Here is a 25,854-nt window from a genome sequence, read left to right on the forward strand (position 1 = left end):
ATGAAAAAAGTAATGAAAAATTAGGGCTTCTTACCAGGAGGATTAAAAATGATGATGTTATCAAGAAGTTGTACCATTTCCTGTTCTACCACTGGAAGTGTGACCTGTCCATTTTGTTCCAGAGTGGTAAGGAACAGTATCACCTGGCGAATATATGTTTGGCACTTGAGTGTAACATCCTAGTTAAGAAGAGAGTGAATATTACTTCACAAATAATGGTACTGATTTATTCACTTGGTCATATGGCGGCAAACATATGGTGCTAGTAATTACATCAATGATCACAACACAGATGTGGACTGTTCTTACCACAAAGATTCATTTTCAAGACTACATGACAGTAAATCATGACATTTGGGTTTACCTACCTTTTGGTTTCCTGAATTTGACTGGATTTATCTTAGCAATGGCTATCTTCCCTATGAGGACTATCTCTGGACATATATGTACCAAGGTATTGAAAAACTGAGACCTCCATATACATGATGCATTGTCCTGATCTCTCTCCAGTTCTTTAAGCCTGGAAGTTCTATAAAGAAGTATGTGTGTGGCAGTCAAAAACCTACTGCCTAAGGCCAGAATGAAAATAAAGCAAAGTGAAATAAAAAAAGAAATTCACGATTCAAATATTATAACCATCATAACAACAGCTATATCAAGTTCTCAAATGGGGTGCTAAGGAGGAAAAATTTAATGCTATAATTTATTTATTTTCATTTGCTTACCTGGGATGTCAGACTGCTTATAGAACCCCTTTTTAGTGGAGGCCCCGGGAGAAAAGCTCCATTGGTGCAATATAATACAAGACACAATGTAAATTAACATATACATATATAAATTAAACACTGGTGTCATAATGACCTATTTTCAACTGTCTACTGTTATGTTTAATGTCTTATATAAGTGAACTGTTTTCATTGGGAAGGGTCATAAAAATAATAATGTCATACCATTTAGGAAAAGTTCAAAAAAATTTTTGGTTAACTGAGAGTTAGACAGTTACAGGATGATCTGCAGTACAGTTATTCCAAAACCTTCTCATCCAAAATGTACTGTTTCATGTAACTGAGAACATAAGTTCATATAGTCACTTCTAACACATGTTGTACAGAATCATCTATAAAGTAAACTGCTGATGTTGCTGCTATCCTAGTGGAATGTGCTCTGACAATGCCAACAATAATTTATTGTACTTATCACAGCAGAAAACTATACGGCTGGTCAACCACATAAAACAGATGTTAGTTACAGCAGGTCTTAATTATCTGTTTTCCTGAAAATGTATTACAATGGTACAGCATCTTAGGTGAAGATGTATGTTTAGCATGTGCAAGAGATGGTATTCTTCGTTTTAATAATCTTTAGGAAAATGGGTAATTGAATTGCCTGGTTAAGAGATACTGCTGTGACACCCTGTGCAAGAAAGATGAATTGGTCTGTAAAGATGCCCTTTCATTATGAAAGACAGTAAAATGTGGCTTAAACATCAACACCTGTAACTATGAAGTCCTTTGCTATGAGGCAAACAACAAGATTTTTTTTTAGGAAAAGTACCTTTCATCCACTGCATCAATAAAACTGTCCACTGAAGGAATGTTACTATGATTTTCTTTCATGTAACCACTAGGGTCCAGTCAATCAGGCAGGGGTGCACATGATGTTTTCCTTCAAGGTTTAGACACAGACTGTCAAAACCCTGAAAACATTCTCACAGTGTCAAACATTCTGCATACTGAGGAAAAACCCAAACAGCAATACTCAGTAGAAGAACTGATTTCCATCCAAAATGAGCTGAAAAAAATCTTGTGCAAGGACTTGTACAAAGATGTGCCAGAATATCCATCAACACCTTAAAGGTATCTTGCAGCAAGGGCAAAACATTGTTAGAGTCACCATCTGTAATTAGATGCAATGAATGTGCTGTTAAAGTCACTGAGATTCAGGACCGGACTGAAATCCTATCTTCTTTGGAAAGAGAAAAAGACAGAACTAAAATCCACAGCTTTTTTATTGCTTAAAAACCTTTACTGAATTATCACTTGTGACAAAGGCAAAAAAGAAGTTATGTACTCACCATAACGTTTCATATGAGTTCTCCATCTCGCCTTCATTCTGTACTTGTGGGTTCGGGACCACTCGGACGATTACAAAAGCTCGAGGTCTCCAACTAGCTTGAGGCTTACTCTCTATCCCATGATGCTCCAGGGCATTCCCAAATCTTGTTTGCTGGTATAATGATAAGCGTATATAAAAATGTCTTCATTAGTGTATAAGCCAAGAAAAAGGTCAGAGAATAATAGATGCCAAACAGTAACCTCTCGATCCTCCAGGAGCTAAACAAAAATGGCAGGGGCTAGGAGGGTGGGACGTAAGAATGAAGGCAAGATGGACAACTCACATGGAACGTACATAACTTCTTTATGTGAAGTTGTCCTATCTCACCTTTATTCTGTACTTGTGGGACAGCATCCCTAACACCATCTTTCTTGGATGGCTCATGGGAGAACATTCTTCAGAACAGTGGACCCAAAGGAGGTCCTGTCCCTGGAGGCCAAATCCACTTTGTAATGAGTGCTAAATGTATGAGGCGTTGCCCACGTTGCTGCCATGCAAATGGTATCAATTGGCAATTTTGCATGAAAGGAAGAAGAGGTCGAAATAGCTCTGGTAGAATGAGTTCTTACTTTGTCTGGAAGTTGTTTACTCACTGACTGATGGATAAATGAGATGCAATTTGATAACAACCTGGATAGAGTGTTTTTTGCTACTGAAGCTCCTTTCTTGCAGTCTGAAAAGGATACAAACAACTGATCAGTCTTTCTAAAGTTCTTTGTTCTGTGTAAACAGAAACATAATTGTCTACGTACATCAAGTTGGTGTAACATGTATTCTACTTTACTGCCATACTTGGGGACAAAACTGGTTAGTCTGTAGACTGATTCATCAAGTTTGATTCTGAGCATACTTTTGGTAGAAAAGATGGATTTGCGTGAAGTGAAACTCTGTCATTGTGTAACAGCATATACGGAGGTTTGACAGATAATACTTGTAATTCTGAAACCCTCCTAGCGGACGTGATAGCCACTAAGAAAATTGTCTTCCAGGTTAAGAACTTTAAGTCACAAGATGATGCAGGTTCAAATGGGGTTAGGATTATACGGGATAATACAAAATGTAGGTTCCATGGAGGAAGAGGTGGTTTAATGGGTGGTCTTAAGAGGTTAGTACCTCTCAAGAAAGCTTTACAAAGTCTGTGGGACATGATATTCAGTCCTCCTTCTCCAAAATGAAAATTGGAGATTGCTGCTAACTGTAGTTGAATAGTAGCTGCTGCTGCTCCCTCATTAAAAAGTTTTGCTAAAAATTTCAGTATAGAAGATATAGATGCAGAGAAAGGGTCAATATGATTCTCATAGAAGTCTTGTGAGAAGAAATCAGGATATGTTGCACCAAGGTTGAAATGTTAGGTAGCCTGGCTATGTTTGGAATTGGAGCAGCCAAGTTGTCAACCTGAGGGTTTGAAGAGATAGATGGAGCCTTCCCGACGGATGGGTCAGTAGATTTGGCACTGGGTCCAGAATCCAAGGTTCTTCCTGAAGATGAGTAAGGGGCTATAAGTATTAAGGTCCTTCTCAATGCACAGGCTTTCTGAAGAACTTTGGGTATCAATGGAAAAGGAGGGAAGGCATAGAAGAGACCCGGAGGCCCATTGTGTGCAAGTGCATCCCTTGAGGATTCCACCAGAGGGAGGATTAGGGCAAGGTAGCTGCTGCATTTTGAGTTCATGGACGTGGCAAAAAGATCTCAGCAAGGCTGGCCCCATTTTCAGAAAATAATTTTCGCTATGTCTTGTTTCAGGGACAACTCATGAGGCATCAGAATTGCTCTGCTGAGTTTGTCTGCTATCATGTTGCATTTCCCCGGGATATGCATTGCTACCAGAAAGCGTTGGGAGGAGGTTGCCCGCTGCCATACCTTCAGGGCCTCTCGACAAAGGGGGTTAGATCTGATTCCTCCTTGTTTGTTTATATACCATACCACTGACATATTGTCCGTTTGGATCACAATCGTTCCTAGTGGAAGAGAGTCCTGGAATGCCTCCAACGCAAGAAGTACCACTCGCATCTCTAGGACAATGATGTGCAAGTGGGTCTCATGATCCTGTCAAGTGCCTTGGACTGTTCTTCCCTAATAATGCCCCCCCCCCACCCTATCTGGGAAGCATCCATGGTCACTGTGGCAAGCGGTTGTGGAAGAACAAAAGGTCAACCTAAAGTCACTTGATCGGAGGGAAGCCACCAACAAAGGTCTCTCCTACAAGACTCTGTTAACATAATCTGGAGCATCATTGGAAGTTCCTGCATGGACCAGTGAGTGAAGAGCAGTCACTGTAGAATTCTCATGTGTAGCCGTGCTAAGGGAATTGCATTTATTGCTGCTGCCATGGTGCCTAGTACTTTTAGGACTGCCCTTGCTTGAGTCTTCCTTTCAAAAAGAAGGTCTAGAACCTGGACTCGAAGGGTTTGTACTGGACTCGAAGGGTTTGTACCCTCTCTGGTGGAAGCTTTACCATCATTGTCATAGTGTTTAAATCTGCACCTATAAAAATGATATGCTGAGATGGCAATAAGGAAGATTTTTCATAGTTTATTGTGATCCCTAGATGAGAACAATGTGTTAGAGTGGTGTCTCTTGCTTCTGTTAGAATATGCTTGGTGATGGTGGTTAGGAGCCAGTCGTCTAAATATGGAAACACTCGGAATCCTAAACGTCTCAGGTGAGACGTAACTACTGCCATACATTTGGTGAACACTCTGGAGGCTGCAGTGAGACCAAAGAACAGAGCTCGAAACTGGTAGTGACTGGCTCCCAACCGAAAGCGCAGATGAATCCTGGAAGCCCTGTCTATTTTTGTATGGTAGTACGCATCCTGGAGGTCTATACAGCACATCCAATTGTCTTTTCCCAGAAAGGGAAGTATCGACTGCAGTGTAACCATCTGGAACTTTTTTACAGATTTGTTTATTCTGCTGAGATCCAGTATGGATCTCCAGTCCTCTGTTTTCTTCGGAACTAAAAAGAATCTTGAGTAATTCCCGGATCCTGTCTGGTCTGTGGGGACTGACTGGATGACTCTCTTTTTCTAGCAACTTCTGTATTTCTAGGATTGCTTGATTCCTGTGTCTGGGTGGAACATCTGGAGTGTTTTTTATGCATGAGGGAGGGATTGAAAAGGGTATGGAGTAACTTCTGGATACGATAACTTGTACCCACTTGTCTTTTGTGATTTTTAGGCAGGCGTCTGGGTACAGGGATAATCAACCCCCAACTGCCTCCAGAGAAGGACAGAAAGGCCTCCCTTCAGAAGTGCTGAAAAGGCTTAAAAAAGTAGGATTCTCTATCCCCCTGGTTTTGCGGACCCCCTATGCCGTGTGGCCGGCATCTTTCATTACTGCTTCCCCCTCTGCCCCTAGGGGGAAGGCTCATCACGTGTGTCTTGAAAAACTCTCTGGGATTTTCAAAACCACATTTGTCTTCTCTTTTGGCCTTTAGGCCTAGAAGGTGTGGAAAAACAGACGCCAATGGCAGAGAGAGTTTTTCCTTCCTAGTCACACCTGGTTAGTGTGTCTTTGAACTTAGGCCCGAACAAGGACGAGCCGCCGAAGGGGGTGTTAATGAAGGATGACTTGAAGGGTTCCACAAAGTTACAGAAGCGCATCCAGGAAAGCCGCTAAGGGAAATTCCTGAAGCCGCTGATCTACTTTCTTCATTGGCTGCATAAGAGACGAGTCTCATGGATGAGTTAACTACTGAATTTAAGGTTGAGAGCTCGGAGGACACTTTATCTTATACTCTCACAGCTACTGAACCCTGGACAGTATCTCCAACCTTCTTCAGGAGATCTTTCTGTAACCTAGTGAAGTGTGTAAGATAATTAAGAGACTTGAGAGAAAAGGTTGCTGAAGAAACTGTGCACTTTCCATATCTGTCCATCATACGTGACTCTTTGTTCAGAGAATGGACAGAAGAGGACGTCTCTGACAACTCCTTCTTGGTGGCCGCTGCCACCAACATAGCATCTACTGGGACACCTTTTGTAAGGAAATTTTATCCTCAGGAGATGTGATGAATTTAATTGGCCTCTGGGGGACAGGCTCCACTGAGTCTGGAGACTCCCATGCCTTTCAACAAACTAAATCCATAAGTTCGTCGAAAGGCGGAGACACCTAAGTGGCTGAAGGGCAAGACCCAAAGGTTTTCAGGTAGACAGACTCCTCGTCAAAAGGACTGATGGGCTTCCAGCTGCCTCTCTGTTTAAGTATTTCTAGGATGTCTGCAAAGGGGACATCCTCAGAGGGCGACAGTGGAGACCTTTCTGACTCATCGAGGTCTATGTCTGATGTGATCGACTCCTCTGGAGAGTCCAAATGCTTCCTCTTGCATAGTCTCTTGTGAGGAACCTCTTCAAAAGGGCATTCTGGAGAGGTTTGGGAAGAGAAGGGTTCACCCACTGGGGCATCCTGAGGCCTTGGGTCTCCACGTCTGTGTGGAATTCATTGTCCTGAGACGAACACCAGAGCCTTCTGGGGAGGAATGACAGGATCTGAGAGTGGAGCTGCTCGTGGGGACAGCACGGTCCTCATCACCTCGAAAGCCCCCCGCCCATGAGTAGAGGATGCCTCAGGTTCCAAAGAACCAGAAGGCCCAACCGGACTCAATGCAGTTGGCTCTGAAGCTGATGTAGGAGCAGTGCTCACTAGTGCCAAAGCCCCGAGAGGCAAGTTCATATCTGAAAACTGTCCGATCTGACTGTCCTCCCTGGACCTGACTGGAGAGCGTTGCCTCCTAGACTCTTCAGGCTCAGACGGCATCGAGGAAGTCGGAGCAGAAGTTGGAACCGTAGATCCTGGAGCAGGTTTCGGCCCATTCCACTATTATCAGCTCCATGCATTCTAGCTCCGAGGCCCCGAGGTGGGTCGGAGGAGGAATCAATCGATAGTGAAGAGGTAGGTTCACTCAGCTCCAAAACCCGCTGGTTCATTTCCGACAATAATTTGGCTAACACTGGTGTACTCGAGAGCCTCTACACCATGCAATCCACATCTTCATCTGACAAACTCCTGGAGGACTGAGAAGAGGGGGCAGGAGATCTAGACCTCTGTAGAATAGGTGATTTTAAGGTTGGAGATACTGGCTCCAGGACAGGGGACCAGCTCCGAGACTGTAAAACCATCGGCTCCAACATAAGAGGAGCCGAGGTACAAGGTTTTTCGGGCCCGACGGATTTCAGGTACGATGAGATAATTTTTTACATTTTCTGTGAAGGTCAAGATTGGTCTGAAGAGGATGAAGACATTTTAGTTGACTTCTCAGACCTAGAAGGAGGGGAAGAGATTTTCTTTAATGCACTCTGACCTTCAGTATGACTACTTGTTAGAGACATCTTTTGAGATTTGATTTAGCACATTTTTTAAACCCTGATGGTTTAGTGCCTTTCGATTGCTTAGACATAGTATCAGCAAAAACAACACGACTCAAAACAGCAGAAACACTAGCAATAACAAACTAAAGCCTAAATGAGCTCTTTACGTTAAACAAGCTATTTAGGTAGGGAAACAGAAGAAATGCCAGAAAAAACTCTCTTTTTTTTTTTTTGTAATAGAACAAAAGGCATAGCACACCGGAAAAACGGCCTCTAATTGAAGGAGGCTGAGTTGCTCTCTAAATTAAACGAGCTGACTCTGAAAAGAGGGTCAAACCTTTGTTTTTTTTTTTGTTTTGTTTTTTTACAGAACAAATGCACACTACACAGAAATAAAGCCCTCTAACTCAAATGGGCTTAGCTACCCTCTATCTTAAATGAGTGACTAGTAGAAAAGGATACAAACTAATTCCTGTACAGAACAAACTCAACACACAGACTAGAAATACCTATAACTAACAAGTAAAATACAGCACAAGGCTAAAACTGTACTTTAAAGTTCACACACAGACAGGGGTGAAACTGTGGGCCTTATGGCAAACAACAGCCTTAAAAAAACAGCAAATAATGACTACAGTCTAATACTGTGACTAACAAAGTCAAGCGTCTAACAGGGAAACAGCTATAAAGTCTTTTTAGAATAAAGTAGATTTTTTAAATGTGTAATATAAATTGAAAAAGGTTACAGCCAGAGCCATTGGTAAAACGCCCGATCTGTTTAGCGGCAAATGAGATCTGGGGAATGCCTTAGAGCATCATGGGATAGGGAGTAAGCCACAAGCTAGTTGGAAAGCTCAAGCTTTTGTAATCGACCGAGTCGGAATCGAGGATCGGTTCCAAATCCATAAGTACAGAATGAAGGCGAGATAGGACAACTTCACATCTTACATTTACATAAGTACAGAATGAAGGCGAGATAGGACAACTTCACATCTTACATTTACATAAAACTAATCGAACCATATTAAAAAGTTCACATTTAAAACATTATACATCACTTATACTGTTTTTTATCATATAATCAGAGCAACATTACATAAACTCTTCAAATCCTCCCTTCTTTTAATTTTCACTCCTCCAAAACTTTAACTTTTTCGCAATGTACTGTTCCAACAATTTCCATTCTATGTAATTTATTCCTACCTTTTTCTAAAGAACCAACTTCTGTTCTTTTAGCTCTGTTATAATATTCACTACTTCAAATATAGTTGATCTAGACTTTGTTTTCCATTTTCTAGTAAGTGCTTTTTTGGCAGTCACTAGAATTAAACTTAACAATGCCTTACTATGTCTTGAAAACGCAGATCCTGTATCCCAGCTCAAAAATAATTCCCTTAGTTACCTTCATTTATTTGTCTAGTGTTTCTGACAGGGAATTTTTAAAGTCATCCACCTCATTACACTCTGAGCATATATTCTCCCAGTTACCTCTTTCTTCCCCATTACAGCTCCAACTTTTGCAATCTACCTGAGTAAAAATCCTTTGGAATCTGCTGGGATATAGAAGTACCTATGCAAACACTTCCAAGCAAAAATCCTTAATCTTCTAGATTTTGTTGGATAGTTGGACGCCATATGTCTTCCCATTGCTTCTTTGTAACTTGCTTCTCTAACCTGTCTTCTCAATCTTTTCTGACTTCCTCTGATAGATTCATGTAGTTATGGAGCCAGATTTTATATGCCCCACTAATTATCCCTTTTTGACAACACCTTCTGTTTTAGAATCAATTAAAATGTAACCAATTCAGGTCTTTCATTTAGGATTCCCATATCCCTTTCTCTTTGCCTATACCCTGATATCAATCTCTGATAGGGAAAGCCAATCTGTCGTCTGCAATCCAAATGTCCTCTTGGCCTCTTCCCTCTATTACCTTTCACCCGTCAATTATTTGTTCCCAGTACCTTAGTTCCTTGTTTCCTTTGCAAGCTTCCTCCAGTAAATTTCAGCCCTCTCATGCCTATTCTCTGTACCTCTAATTGGAGTCTTCCCTATCAGCAGAATCTTTCTCCCCATTCCCATGTTGGCTTAGTACTTGGTATATTTTCTGCTGCTTTATGAATATATTCTGGATGATTAATGATCTGCATCCAAAATCCCACTCTTTTATTATTCTTGAATTACCCCCACCATGCTTCATCATCATCATCCCTTTCTACTGTAAACTATAGCTTTCTGTTTGTGTTATTTATAAGAGCCTTAATTGTGTAGCTCCAAAATATCCCTTCAAATCAGGTAATCCTAAATGTCCTCGTTCAACTGGAAGAATTAATTTATCTCACTTGACTCTTGCCCTCTTCCCCTCCCAAATAAAATCCTTCAACACTTTCCTAAGTACTATCCACAACTTCTCCTCTTGTTGATAAAAATATGCCTGACTTTTATATAAAACTAAAGGGACTAAAAACATTTTCATTCCTGTATCTTGCTTTCCATATCCTTATCAAGAGCTTCCAGTTTCTCAGTTTTTGTATTATCTTTGGTTTAGTTTCCCCACACATGCTTAGCTGCCATAACAAAATCCTTGTTAATCCATATTTCTAACTACTTCATTTTATGTCCACATAAATATTGGTATTGCTGAAGCAATTTATGCGTGGATACACAGTCTATAGCTATATCTTTTGTTTTATCTTCATTATTTTTATATCTCAAAAAAACTGGAACTGTCTCAGAATGTTCCACAACACCGAGATGTCCTTTTCTAGTTTTGTCAGGTACAAAATAATAACATCTGCAAATACAACCAACTTGAGCAGCATATCAATTGTATCCTTGAATTTCTGCGTCCCTTACTTTCTTTGTCATTGGTTCTAAATATAACACAAATAATAAAGGGGAAAGAACACCGCTGCATGGTTCCTCTGTTCAGACAACTTATCAGAGAGGAACCCTCCCACTTTGATTTTTGCCTCTGATTCTTCATGTATCTTCCTAATTTGTATCAGGAAATGCAAAGGATTCCAATGACATAATCATAAAATCACAGCTTATCTCTGTCAAATGATTTCTCTACATCAACAACCATCAGTAATAGTGGTATTTTCTTATATTTTGCTTCCCTCTGAATCATTATTGTTCTATTAGAGTTGTCAAATGTTTGTCTCCCCTCCAAGAAACACACTGTTCCATATCTGTCAATTTTGGCAACACTTTTGCCATTCTTGTAGTCATTACTGACATAAAAACTTTATAATCATGGTTTAAAATTGAAATGGGCCTATATAAAGCTGGATCTGATGGGTCTTTACTTTCTTTAGGTATTACAGCCACTGTAGCTTTAACCAGGATATTGGTGCTTCCCTTCCTTTTAAAATACTGTTAAACAAAACCTTCCAGATATTAATCACCTTCTTCTCTCCTAGCTTCCAAACTTCCATCAGAATACTATTTCTGGTGACTTTCCTGCAGATTGGTTATACACCACTACCTTTATCTCATCTCCTCCTATCTTAACTGTTAATTGTTGAGCCTCATCTACCTTTAACCTTGGCATATGTAAGTCTTCCATAAACATTTCCATTTTTACTTTTTCTTAATTTCCCCAATTCTCTGCTTCATACACATTTTCATAACATTTCCAAAATATCTCTAATACCGCTACGGGACCTCTGGTTATTTTTCTAGATATAAGCTCCCCAAGTTTGACAATAGCCATTTCTACATTCTGTTGCCTACGTTGTTGTGCCAAAAGATTTTGTGCTCTGGAGTTAACAAAAACAGTTGCTTAACAGCGATCTTTCTAAACTCATGCTTATTATCAAGGTATTCCCTTATTTTTCTCTTTAACACTCTGCAAGTGCTCCTCTGTTTATTCTGTGACATTCCCCTTATTCTGTAATACTTTAACCTTCATCAGACCGTCTAAATAATCCTTGTTACTTCATAACCAGATTGTTTTCTTTTATTTCTGCTCTAGTTTTAAATTTCACGTTCATTTTATCTCACTAGCTAGCTATAATTTCTGGAATAGTTTCTATCTTCCCTAATAACTCCTGATTAATTTCCACTACCCATTCCTTAAAATCCTCTCTTTTTAAAAGGTAGGTGTCTCAGTGTCTCATCTTTCCTTCATTACTGTACATTTTGTATCTTGGTTGTTATTGGTGCATGATCAGAAACAGTTACTGGACTGTGTCAAAGTTCTCAATTAAATGTATATGTCCTATATAACATAACATCTGCCTGGTCTAGACCAGTTGTTATACCACTGGTAATAATATGTAAATTCTTTGAGTTCTTATTAGTGAATTTGTGTGTTTCATACCACATATTTTCATGTATTCCTTCAGAAATCTACTCCCTTTTGCTAGATTTTTTCCTTCTAGACCCCCCCCCAGATACATCCTCATTGTTGCATATCAAATTCCAGTCCCCACCTACAAGTAATATTTCCTGTTGAAAGTTGATTATTTCTCCCCCAATTTTTTTAAGCTCCACAACAGAAATTTTAGGTGGAATACATGCCAGTGTAATCCTCATCTTTTGACAGTAGCCCCTTACTATCACAAATCTGCCATTATCTTTTTTTTCATCTTTTATCGCTATTCAAGCTCCTTTAGCAATTAATAAAGTTCATAGGTTCATAGAAAGTTATGGGTCTAGACCCATACAAGCCTAAGCATATTTATCCCAAGTTGCCCAAATTGTCTTTGGTTAGGTGAGCAAAGTTCACAGAAGTAAGGGTCTATGATAGTTAACACCATCTTCCTCTGTCCAGGAGGGTCCTATGCACCACCCCAGGAGTGAATATATGGTCACCTATCCATTGATCTAAGTTGCATTTGAAGAGGGTCAGGGAGGGACTCTGTTTTATGTGAATTGGAAGCTTGTTCCAGAGATGTGGCAGTCTCTGGGAGATGCATCTATCTCTCCAGCATGACCTGTTCATGTCAAAAGCTAGGTTAAGATCCCTGGAGCGAGTAACTGTCATGCATTTTGTTTTATGAAATGGGTAGCATTTTCATCAGGGATGGGTCAAAGACTGCCCTGTAAGCCAGGCATAGGTCACCCCTTAGCAACCTGTAGGAGACAGAATACAGTGACAGGGTTTTCAGTCCTTCTGCATAAGACTTGTTTTGTGTATCCTGTCATTTCTTGGTAAGAAACCTCTGTGGTCTCTCCAACTGTTGCAAGTGTCTGGTGAGGTACATGCAAAAGGGAGTACTGTACTCAAATTATATAAGATGTGCCACACAGAAGGATTTCCTTACTACTGTAAATACATGGTGGTCAAAGTTCAGATTGCTATTAACCTGATTACCCAGATCATGTACCACTGCATCTACACTTAGGGGGTGCTTTCTATAAAGTAATTAGCAGGGATGTCAGCTTTCTGAAAGGGAATAATAATGCATTTTTTGCATTTAGCTTTAATCCGTGGCTTTGGTACCAATCCTTTGTCTCTGTTAACCTTGTCTGCAGTATATTAACATCTTTGGGGTATTCCTCTTTTCCTTTGTTCCTGATATTCTGCTGAATATCCATCATGAAATCCTTTTTTTTATCAAATTCACATGTTCAGTTCTTTCAAAATGTGTGCTCTGTAACACTGCTAGTTAAACTCTGCACTTCTTAATATAATTATATATTCTCTCATTTAGTCTATACCTGTGAGACTGTTCACATTCCAAGATAATATGGAAAGTGTTACCATTATGGGTAAATGTCATTTTTCCCACCCATTATATGAGACAGCATTTTAAAATGTGTATTTCCAGTTTTTGTGATACATGCACTCACTAATGCTTGGCTGGTTCATCCTTTACACATTTTTTTCTTATTATCAAGACCGGAACCTATGCCACATTTACAAGACTTTTTGTTTTAATGAAAACCTTCAAGAAAATAAATAAAAAACACCACCCAGAATACCCCATAACCTGTTAACTTAATGCAAACACACTTAACTATGTACATCTTCAAATAATGAAGTTTAACCTTCCTAACAGGCACATTTGTCCCAAATTGCCTGCTGCCAACACAAGGCTTAATTAACTTAAAACTGAGGTTATCCATGTTAAGACACATCATTATTTGTTTTTCTACTTACACTAATTGGCATCAGTTTTTTGCTAATCTTTACTCCATACCCAGATGTGAAAACAACTTAAAAGCCTTCAGAAAATATTAACTTTTAGCCTTGAAGAAATCAGTGTTCTGGCTTTTTATTACCCTATTATCAGCTTATTTCCATGGAAATGTAAGAAGAAATGAAGTCTGAAAGACAAGCTGAACATTTATAAATAGAGGAAAGCTTCATTATATTCATTGTTCACAAATGTACTTGTTTCCACTTAAAACTTATTAGATTAATCCAAGGGTCTTAATTCAGGCATTCACCTAAGCAAAAGTAAGATAAAACATTTCAGCTCTACGTAGAGTATGATCTGTTTTCTTTTGTACCCCATCCACCACCTCAGCAAACCAAGATAGCAGCATATGAACTTACTCAAGCTTCTGTCTAGCCATTTTTCTCTTTCTGTGTTGTAATCCCTACATTTCTTAATACTAAAAAAGAAGGAAAAAAAGAAAGAAAGAGAATAAATACATGAAAAGAAAAAAGGCATGTCTTTAGTAACTTTATCACATACAAGAACAACTAAAAGTGATTTACTATAAAATGAGCAGCTTACATTGTGAAAAGTTTTATAAAAATACTGTTAACAAAAATATTTCACTTACAATTAGCTCTCTCCTTTCTCTTTTCCTCACCTCAGTATCCTTCCAAACATTAATGACACGAAATGAGACAAATGCCTTTCAGTTCCCCACAAGGTTAACAAAGTCAACAAAAGTCTACTCTTTCCGCCGTTTCTTATACAGCCTTATTTAAAAAAATGTGATTCATGCTTTGCAGTCTCACATTTATACACCAATTTCCTTGTTGCTTATTTTCCTCCAGTTAATCTCCATCTCCCAACTCCAGATTCTGGTTCAATTCCAAGGTACTCCCAATTCTTCAAATCAACTCCTGTGCTTTTCCCTGTCTCTCAAGCATTTTCTTTGGGAAAGTGGAAAAGGTTTCATGAGCAAAGTCTCTTTGTGTGCTTTATTATCAAAAGAATGAGAAGTACAGTCCCATTCTGCTTAATGGCTTACATTTTGTTGGACAACCTTTTGTAATTCCTCCTTAGCCTGTTCTACATGATAAAATGACTTTGATCTTCCAGGAAAAAATGTTCTGGAGACAGTTGGATACAGCAGCTTGTATCTCACACCTGCCTCTCGGCATTCCATGATTGCTGGAATAAATCTGTTTTCTGCATGATGTACAGTGAATAAGCATTTTCTACAATCTACTGTCTCCAGCCTTTAACACTTTGCCATTTTGCCACAGTTTTGTTAGGATCAACTCTTTCGGCTGGTAGGTTTGCAGCTTTACTAATAAAGGTCTTGGCTGCTTTCTCATGGACATATTTGGAACATACACATAGTGTGCCCTTTCAATCAATAGTTCTTGCTGTGGAAAATCAGTCTAGTTGCTTATTTCTGCCTTCATGAAATTAATACAGCCTTCTTGTCCTAGTTTCTCTGGTACAGCAGAAAAATCTCAGATTTTCCCTACATGCTCTGTTCTCTAATGCCATTATTTGTTGAAACATCTCTTCTTGAACAGTATCATACTCAGCCAGCCTTTTCTTCATTTCAACCTCTGATTTTTCCAGTTATATAAGCTCATCTGAATATCTGTTTAAAGCTTCTTCTATTTTTCCAGCCTTTTGTTATTTGAGTTGATATACTTCTTCAATGTTTCATTTATTTTTATCAGCTTTGAGCACTTTTGACTTGTTTTTTCCTCTAGATTAATGGAAACCATGTCTTGCAACAAAGTTGGAGCTTGAACTGCTTTTTAATGAACAACTGCAGGATTCTTCCCAGTCAATGTTTTCTCTTCACCTCTTCTAGTTGATTTTCCCTCAGGCTCTCTTAGTTTATTCTTTGCTGACATCCAGACAGTGTACTTAGTTGCCAGTAACTGAATTTACAAAAAGTGACTGATTACCTTGCCTTTTGGTTCCTTTTTTCACACCGGGAGAGCTGAAGTTAAGCTATTGTGTAGCCATCTTGGAAAGTCCTAAAACCCACAAATGTTTCCAAACAAAAGGGCAGCCTCTACAGTCCTCTTTGAAAGAATGAGCTTTGACATGTCTCGAGAGCTCTGATATGTTGAGATGATCTCATCCCTTAAGGAGACCCTTTCTTGGGGAAAACGTAAGTTGCAAAAGATATTCAAATATGAAAAAGTCCAACACACAATGGTCCTTGAAGATGGCTGTCCAAGTCAGCATGTAATTAGAAAGCTTCTCCCATCAGCAATATCAGCTTGTGGCAAGGACTGCTGTGGTTGTGCCCTCACAGAGGTCCTCTTGGGCTACTTGGCCATAAAAGAAGACAGCAAGACTATGTGATGTCTAACTGCCTTTCCTAGCCTGCAAAGAGTCTTCATCTACTTCACAACTACCTAAGGATATAAATTACCAGTCTTAGCAGGATCATAAATGCCCTCCACAGTGCTGCCTTCTCAAGAGGACATTTAAAAAACTTGACAGGCTTGACTGAAAATAATTTCCCCCTTGAACTGGGCATCAGGAATGTTGTTACTGAGGTCTTCACTAACATTTGGCAGCCTCAACCATTGCATTGAACAAACATCTAAGTCTGCGATCCTGGCCATTGCACAAGTACAATCATTAAAATGGATCACAGGGCAACTTATTCTGAAAGGCAAACACTGCCTCTCCAGACCTGCAAGGGGGAAAACTGATCTGAGAAGTGTTTTCAAATTATGGAAGAAAACACATGTCTGACATGCTGGGATGCTATAAAATGAAAAATAAGAGCAAACTAATATATGAAGAAGGTAAAACAACATCAAAAGAAAAATTAAAACAGCAGCACACAAGAAAAGCCAGATGACTCCTATAACTTAAATGATGATGTATTGCAAAATGAACATGTAATCACATCTCAAATAAGTTCATGATAACAGAGAATACAATGACTGTTTCCCCAAGTCAGTTTGTTAAAGGATGCGAAATATGAACATGTAGATATAAGGAAAAAATAAAGTAGATTAATACTGCATGTTAGATCCAGAAGTGATGAAGTTACATTTTAAGGATAGCTAATTAAAGAAGAATTCAGAAAACATTTTGACATTTGACAACCTTTATAAGAGTTGTTCCAGTGTGCAAAACTGTTACTTACTGGAATAGTTTGGACATAATAAATATATGTCAAGAAAACAGTGGATGTATAGACTGTAATATAACTCCATTAAAAGTATATAAAAAGAAAGAAAGAAAAACAGGAATTAAACAAATGAGCAATAATAAAATGGGTGGTAGACAGAGATGGCTTTCCTTCTGAATTCTACAAATGGGGAGGCCAACTAATATATGACTTCCTAGCTAAATCATTTATTATGATTAGAGACAAAACGTCAAGTTGTAAATTCAGTGAAATGGCTGTAATATTGTTTCTTCCAAACGATAAAAATACTGTTAAAGATCCTGCAAACTATAGGTCACTTTCATTATTAAATAAATTCATTATTTTTTTAAATTTATCTAAAACAATTTAAAAAGGACAATCTGAAATTATAAGTAACTGACAAATGGTTGGAAACTGGTGGCCCCATAGCAAGATTTCTAAACTGGAAAGGGGAAGCTAATGATACCTATGCAGGCTTTATGTTATTCAACATCAGAAAAATATCTGATGCAATCAACTGGGAATTCATGTTTGAAGTTCTTAAAAATTGAAACTTTGGTCACATTTTCTGAATTGCTTAAAAATGAAATACAAGGCCAGTAAACAGATTTATTAATTAATAACAATGCGACAGATAGTATAAACATTACTACAGCTGTAAACAAGTTTGTACATTTGCATTAACTATACTAGCTATTGAAGAGTTTGACTTAAAAGTCAGCAAATATCTAAGGCTAGCTTTTCAAGAAAGAAAAGTGGGTCTCAATTTAGATTTGCTGAAGACTGCATACTGATGGCAAAAAAGGTTGCACAAAGAGTGCTAAAAGCACTAGAGCATTTTAGACACTGTTTAGGAATAACTTGGAGCAAACAGAATACAATCACTGAAAAACAAACTAGAGAAGAAACCACACAGTAGCACAGAACAAAATGATAAAGCGCTTTTCGTTTATTCCAATAAACGAGCCCAGAGAGTATTTAAGCTGTGACTTTTTGTTTTTCTTGATCTGAAGAAGTTTGTTTATTGGAATAAACGAAAAGCGCTTTATCATTTCGTTCTGTGCTACTGTGTGGTTTCTTCTCTAGTTTGTTTTTCAGTAGTCTGTTTTGCCTGTTCAGTTTACAAGAATACAATCACTGCTAGTGCAGGGAAATGAAGAGGTCTAGGTAACTGCAGAGAGATAAAGAAGAAATCTGATCTACTATATTTTGGTTTAGTAACAGACAAAAAAAACATTAAAGATACAACTGACAAAAACATTCAGAAATCTGAAGAGAAAATCATAGATATTACTGTAAGACAAACATTTAAAATCATTCTGCAAGAACCAAGAATTCACTCTGTTCAGATAATGATTTTCACCAATTATTTTGAGTCTGACAAGAGAGTTTCCACTGTGGTATGGCGGTAGCGTTGTTACCTCAGAGGAAGAGGTTCTCCCGTTCAATTCTCGGCGTGGCTTGGGAGTGCCTTCTGTGTGGATTCTGCATGTCCTCCCCGCGGTTGGGTAGCGTTCGAAAGACATGCATGCGTAAATGGGCGTGCCTTCGTTGAAGGTTGGGCGTTGAGCTGGCACCTCGGCGTTTCATAAAAATCTACTGCCAATCATTAGCGGACCGGAGTTCCACTGTGGCGACCCCTTACCAGGAAAAGCCGAAAGACAAACAACAACAACATTTTGAGTCTGACAAGAGATTTAGCAAAGCCATGTGGTCATAATGGAACAGTTAAAATACACAACAAGATAAGGAAATTTCCAGTAAATTCTAATGGAGCATGAGTAGCTCATCACAGATTAATTACATGAATAGAATGGAGGAGGGGCTGCCACAGTACCCTACATAAGTAACTGCTTTTAACTTAATTCAGTACGTTGATTGTTGACTTAAACAAAGAATATTCCCCTAATTGGGAATGTATTATGTGGGACCAGATGAAAAAATCTGCATCAACATAACAGATACATTAGAGCTCATGATTACGAGACTAGAAAAATGGTTTTAGGAAAGTTTGAAATGTGATATGGGAAATGAAGACTAAAGCTAACTTGAAATGGAAGGGTGTTGGAAAAGGTAAAGATAAAGGTACAACAATTTCTGAGATAGGGACAAGCTACTGATGAAAGTTATGAATTATTTGATAAATGGGAAAATAAAGAAATGCAAGTGTGATAATTACAGACTAAGAAAAAATGTAGCATACATGTCATTCCCTACAAAACAACTAGACATATACATTGCTATCAACAGATGTTATCACTATATAGGTGTTTCTTAAAAGACTACAGATGCAAAATGTTGATTATGCAACTCGCCTAATGTGGATGATGTAAATATTGTCTTTGATTGGATTATCATAAAATATACTTGGGAGAGGGCATGTGATACATGGAGTGTGCTACTTTCAAAAATGAAACAGGTTAATTGTTTCATATGTGGTTAAATCCAATAAAGGCAAACAGTGGAAAACAACATAAAAATACAAAGGAATTTCAATACTGACATGATGAATTTAATGAGAAGACATATAAAAGTTTTTAAATGAATGGGCAGAAGCACAGTCTCTCACAACAAATCCTTAACATAATCTGAATCAGGTGAATCTAATCTTGATCCCCAGGAAAATACTGTAAATAGTACTAGTTTTAAATTAATTAAAAATATGTGTCTAACTTTGGTCTATATTGGCTATAGTGAAGAAAGTTGTTACAAAAAAACTGGAAATAGAAAACTTCCCTTTCTTTCACTGAATTTGTGTGTTTAGCTAAGACTGTAAAAAACTGTTAACTGTAACAATGAAAACTTCAAATGTTACTCATCATTATATATCTTGGCAAAAATTAAGTGATTTACTTGAAAAGTTTTGATGGTTTAACTTAGTATATGGAATTCTTGTTACAGACTGTTGTAAATAGTTTTGTATTTATGTTTTATAAGTTTTGTTTTATTTGTTATTTAAAATCTACTAAAAAGTTGTTTGAAAAAGCATGTGTAAAATATTAAAACAGATATAAGTAACTGTAAATGGTTGTAATATGCTATATTTTGGAACATATCAATGACCATTACTGAAACAGGGTTTAAAGATCCAAATGTATATCATAAATCCCAGGGGTTACCTCCTTTTGTTACTGCAGATCCAATGGAATGGGTTGGCAGTGTCTTGATAATTGTAGTCGAACACTTAAAGCCAGAATCCAATAATTCATCTCCCAACCAGAAATTATTCATAAAAAATGTAATATCAGTGGTTATGAATACATTATAGCAATCTATTGTACACCATATGTATTCCCTACAGAACACAAAGAATTATAGGATGTAAATATCAATGAAAATGGGGATTTATATCTCTAAACATTCACCTTGTAAACTACTCAACATCAGTTAAGTATTACAAAATATTAATTAAGTTAAGCAACACAGCTTAGAACAAGGAGTACAGAATCCAAATAGGAAAGACAATATATTAGAAACCATAAATAATACAGCTAAGACATTTTTCTGTTCTGCACCCATGGTTATACTTTCTGAAAATTACACAGATTACCATCATCTTTAGCCTAAGAGTAAAACCAGACTTATTTATAAATGCATTATCCCTCCTAGAATTTACCAATGCAAACAATTATGCAATAAACTGTATACTTACAAAAACAATCTGAGAAACTACTCTCAAAGGCCAAAATCATTCCACTCAGGATACTGTCAATGAGACCTATGATATTAATAATGTCTGCACTAATAAGCACAGACTGATACAACAAAGATAAATGCTTACATTCAACAACAGAAAATGACATAATCACAAACCTTTCAGACCTATTAGGCTGGTCTCATGATTCTTTAATTACATCAAAAAACTCAAAGGAAATATTTGTAAAAACAGCATGTCATATTAATAATCAATCAAGTGACCACCCAACCGATGGACTCACTGAATCTGCTTACACAAAAAAAAATAGGTAATTTCACAAAAAGCAAATAAATATGTCAGAGTCCCATACAAACAAAGAAGACATACATTATATAACTGCAGGCATGGTGACTGCTGCCACAGCAAAAATTAAAAATCATCATTAGTCCCCTTTTTCCTACATGGGGTTGGGGCATCATGTTAACTATGGCCAATTCTCTCAATTCAGTACCACACTCCTGTCTTCTTCAACACTGATGCCTAACTGTTGCAGATCTTCTTTCACATAATCCATCCAACTCTTTGCCGCATGTCCTTGCTTCCTCTTATCTTCTTCCTGTCTGTCTGAAATCTTCCTCATCAGACTGTCTTCTACTTTTCTGCACGTGTCCAAACCACTGTAATCTATTCTCTTTGATATTTTCTGCAATTGGAGCTACTTTGGCTTCTGTTCTTGTGTCCTCATTTCTTCATCTGTCCCACAGTGTGCATCCTACCACCCTTCTCAGTCACTTCATTTCCATCACTTCTAGCTTCTTCAGCTGTTCTGCCTTTACTGCCCAGGTTTCTATACCACACAGAAGTACTGGTCGCACCACTGTCTTGTACAGTTTCCTTTTCAGCTACTTTGACATTCATCTGTCATAAAATACTGACAATCTATGCCAGTTGGCTGCAGCCCCTCTGATTCTAGCTTTGACCTTTTCATTCAGACTTCCCTTCTCCTCAACCACCCAGATACTTGAAGCAGTTTACCTGTTCCAATATCTTCCTTTCTATCTCTATTCTCAGCTTCTTCTGATTTCCCCAATTTGCTATCATTACCACCATCTTATCTGTGCTTAGTTTCATCCCATGTGCTTTTAGTTTTGCATTCCATTCTCCTATCCTTTGCTGAAGTTCTAGCTCAGAGTCTGCCTGTAATGTCACATCGTCTGCATACAGCAACTTTGCTGATCTATGAACAGCAGTGGGCTCAGAGCTGAACACTGGTGTACACCCACTCCCACCGGGAACCCCTCTGTGGGGCCGAACACTGTTCGTAATAGAGTCATTGGGTCCTTGTACATAGCCTGCACTAACTCTACCACTGCTTCTGGGACCTCAAACCACCGCAGTACTGCCCAGATCAGCTTCCTTGGGACCTTGGTATATGCTTTTTCCAAGTCTAGGAATGCCCAGTTGGACTCTCTTCTTATCTCTAGCTTCTTCTCAAGTATTTGTCTCACTGCAAACATCGGGTCAATTGTGCTGGATCCTGATCTGAATCCGAACTGCTCATCTCCCATCTTACATTCTACTACTCTGCAAAAATTAAAACTCAAGTTCAAATAGACAACATTCTGCACAGAATCAAGGAAACATGACTAAATCCATGTCTCTAACCTCTTCTGACAAGCTGTAATGGCACCAATTCACAACAGCAGAAGTCACATCAGACCTAAACAATTCCAAAACCATTACCCTGACCAGCATTCTATGAAAAATCATGGAGGATGTCATGATTGAGCACATCCAAATGACACAGGGGATTTACATCTCTGTTAGATAAGGAACATTGTTGTTTTATGAAGGGGAGATACTGTCTGCTCTGTCTTGTGTCATTCTTTGAAGATGTAACACCAGCACTTGCCAAAGAGCTGAGAGTACATATTATTTGCTTGACCTTAAATTATGTGATATTATAACACACACAACAGCATAACCAGACAAATTAAGGGCATTAAATGTTAGGTCTTATGGAATTTAAAGGGTAAAATATTGGTTAAGCAACAGAACTCAACAAGCTTGATTGAATAATATGGGGAAAGGGGGGCACCTTTGTCAAGTTCCATTCTTCATTAAGACTAATTTAGAAAAGGGCCATCATTGTCAAGTTCCATTCTTAATTTAGACTAACTTAGAAAGACATCCATTAACAGAAAATTGGACAGCGGTATTGGGAATATAGTATTTTAACATAACTTATAAAAGTCAAAGGGAAACAAATGACACACGGTCAACTTTGCAGAAGGCCTGTAATATAGTATGATGTTTTTTAAGAAAAAGTACAGAACGCATGGTCACTATCTGGTTCATTATTTCCTGAGACTCTGTAAAACCTGATGATTACCTGACCTTATGATTTCATAAACTTATTTTTTTTTACTTTATATTATGTCACTTACAAGAAAAAGTAAAATATCTTGAAATCTATTTTTACTACCAAAATAATGTTTTAAAATGTTGGAATTATATAGGTTCATATGGTCATAGATAGTTACTACATCTGTGGTAAATGAGACTATGAGGAGCCCAGCCCAATTTCCAAATCCTTCGAAGCACTATCTGGTTAAATGATTTACTCAAAGTCACACAGACGGCAAATGAAGACTGACAGAAACAAACTGTACACTACAAGAAGCAACACATTAAGGTCACAGACTTCATATTCTGTGTTAACTGCCAGATTATGTGAATTGCTGGTCTACAGTGAAGGTTTCATTAACCTCAAAAATATCTACTAGAATGAGTATCTTCTCCAGGCTGTTGCTCTACATCACATCAACATGTCAATTAGTTCCAACCAAAATGTTTAAGATGATCATTTCAGAGCTGAATACATTTATTTTGCTACCAGTATTAATTAGATCTGCCTATATTAAACTGTCAATATGTAAGAATTTTGGAGGACTTATACCACTAGATCTACTGACTTATTACTACCTCAATCGTGCTATGGAAAGCTATCCATAAATCTTTTCTTACTGAGACCTTCCCTGCTCTCGGAACCTCTGCCAGGGGTGATTTAATCAAAACCTATGACTGCAACCATTTGTCATACCCTTTTCTAGACAACAAGGCATTATCAACCTTCAGACTGCATAACATGTTTACTAAACTTACTTTATGTTTTAAAAGACTGATTAAACTGCTACATTTAGATCAAGTACTATTTTTTTTTTATTTTTACATTTGTTGACCGGGCTAGTCTAACTGGATACCTGTCCATTTTCAGTAGAGGCCTGGGGAGATAAGCTCCAAACTATGCTAAATAACAATATTACAAAGTGTGGTGGTGCTGCGGTAGCATTGTGACCACACAGTAAGATGCTGTCCGGTTCGATTCTCAGCTAGAGCGTCTTCTGGTGGAGACATGCGTGAATGGGCGTACCTTCATTGAAGGTTGTGTGTCAGAGCTGGCAACTCGGCACGTAAAAATCGACTGCCAATCATTAGAGGACCGGAGTTCCACTGTGGCGACCCCTAAAAGCCGAAAGACACAACAACAACAAGGAATAAATGAAAAAAAATGAAACAGACAATAAAGACAGCAGACCAAAAAGCACATCAATTTAAACATTCATATACATTTTCTTCACTGACAGTATTTCAGAAAGTCTTTTTTCCAATGTAAGCAGATGATAAGGTAAAAGGATAGACATTTGTCTTAGAGAAAAGTAGGAAAGGTAAGATAGAATAAGGTGGTTATTGGGTATCTTCCAGTCTATATGCTTAAATCTAAATATTTTGATTTAAAGTAAAACAACTAATGTTTTAATTGCCCTTACTTAAAAATAAACTGGCATGTGATTTCACATACATGGATTTTTATATTTTATAAGCTATACAAAGGTTGTAATGTTATAATGCTAATGTTAACATTACATGGTCTACACATATATTAGTGTCCTCCATCTCAACAGTAGATTGGCACAATTATTTTAAATTACTTTATCAAGTTCTACATTTAAGTAATCTTTATCCAAATCTAAGTCTATAGCTGTTTAATGCAATCATAGTACCCAGTGTTTTCAGTACAACTATGATCAGTCTCCAGAAAAGTATACTATTAGCTGAAAAGTATAGCATATCTCAAGCTGTTCTTCATTTAAAAATAATTATATGCTGCTTGGAATTTTAAACAATGATTCATAGATTCACAGTTTGGTACTAGGCTAACTGCCCTTGTGGGTCATTTTAAGACTAGCCAATTAGTCCATGTGAGATTCAAAGCCTGCAATTTCTGTTTGTAAGGTAAAAACCTTAACCATTATATTAACCTCCTTTCCAGTGCTTACTTCACTCCATCTAAAATAGCTTTATGATTTTCTTGGAACACTTGCATCCTGTACAGGATATCATGCAGATACTGCAGATGTTCTATAAACTTTCTGGTTGTGTCTACTTATTCAAAAATTATAGCAATCACTACAGACTAGAGTACAACTTCATATATTATACACATGATTTAACATTGTAACAACCTACATCATAAAATTAGCCACAACACAAAAGAAAACTTGGCACTACTTACCGCTTTATGTTCACAGGTTGTTCTATATCAATAACCAGTTACTTTAAATGAGTTGACTTAGGCAATACTTGCTAATTTAGCAGTGAAATATTTAAAGACTTGTAAGTCATGATATTCAACCCCAAAAAATCCAAGCTCCTGCTATTTCATCCCTCAAATACTACTGCCCCCACCTGCACCTTTACTATCCACTCTAATAACGGTACCCCCATATCACCTGAAGCCCAGACAAAACTACTAGGTATTACTATTGACAATAAGCTCAAATTTGATGTACACATCAATCTGGCCATTAAAAATACTAACAAAAAGCTAGGTAGCCTCTACAAACTTAAAGCATTCCTGACCCATAATGCTTGCACTACAATTGCACGTACACACCTTCTCTCAGCACTACTGTATGCCTCACCCATCTTGATTAACTTATCCAAAACAGAAATTAATAAAATGACAATCTGCTACAATCAGATAGCCAAATTTGCTAACAACAGCTCCTACAGAACATATCACTGCCTAAACCTAAAGCAATTGGGCTGGATGGAACTATCTAACTTACTTATTTATAGTCAGCTGGTTACTACTCACAAGATACTCTACCAACGAAATATATCACCTTCACTGGCTAACATTGTCCAACAATATTCCTGTCCTAGGCAACTCCGCTCAACTGACAAATTACAGTTAACTGTTACTAGATCCAACAACCACGCTGAGACTCCCTTTACTCTTCTTATGTGGCCAAAATCTGGAACTCCCTGCCTACATCCTTATCCCTGATTATTGCACTACCTACATTTAAAAAAGCTATCTACAACTACCTCAGCAACAAATGGTTATGTCCCTGTTCAACTCCAGACTAATGCCTGATCCACTCCAGTACTATTGTAACCATTGTCCTAAACTAGAGTCCTATCTGTTACTTGCATATAAATGTATACCACATC

The 25,854-nt window shown here is 37.9% G+C and overlaps 1 protein-coding gene across 2 annotated transcripts in view; it reads right to left on the minus strand.

Annotated features, from left to right (window-relative positions):
- Positions 1–25,854, minus strand: part of EPG5 (ectopic P-granules autophagy protein 5 homolog) — a 2,535,958-nt gene that overhangs the window by 351,738 nt on the left and 2,158,366 nt on the right. Inside the window, exon 39 of one of the 2 annotated variants that reach the window (XM_044078183.1) lies at positions 35–179. In XM_044078183.1, the coding sequence (XP_043934118.1) occupies positions 35–179 (145 nt within the window). Of the gene's footprint in view, positions 1–34; positions 180–25,854 lie in introns of those variants that run through there. The other variant, XR_006365599.1, reaches the window with a different exon arrangement.

This window comes from Protopterus annectens, chromosome 1.part1 (genome assembly GCF_019279795.1).
Source record: "Protopterus annectens isolate FY-2018-M chromosome 1.part1, PAN1.0, whole genome shotgun sequence".
Lineage (NCBI taxonomy): Eukaryota > Metazoa > Chordata > Ceratodontiformes > Protopteridae > Protopterus > Protopterus annectens.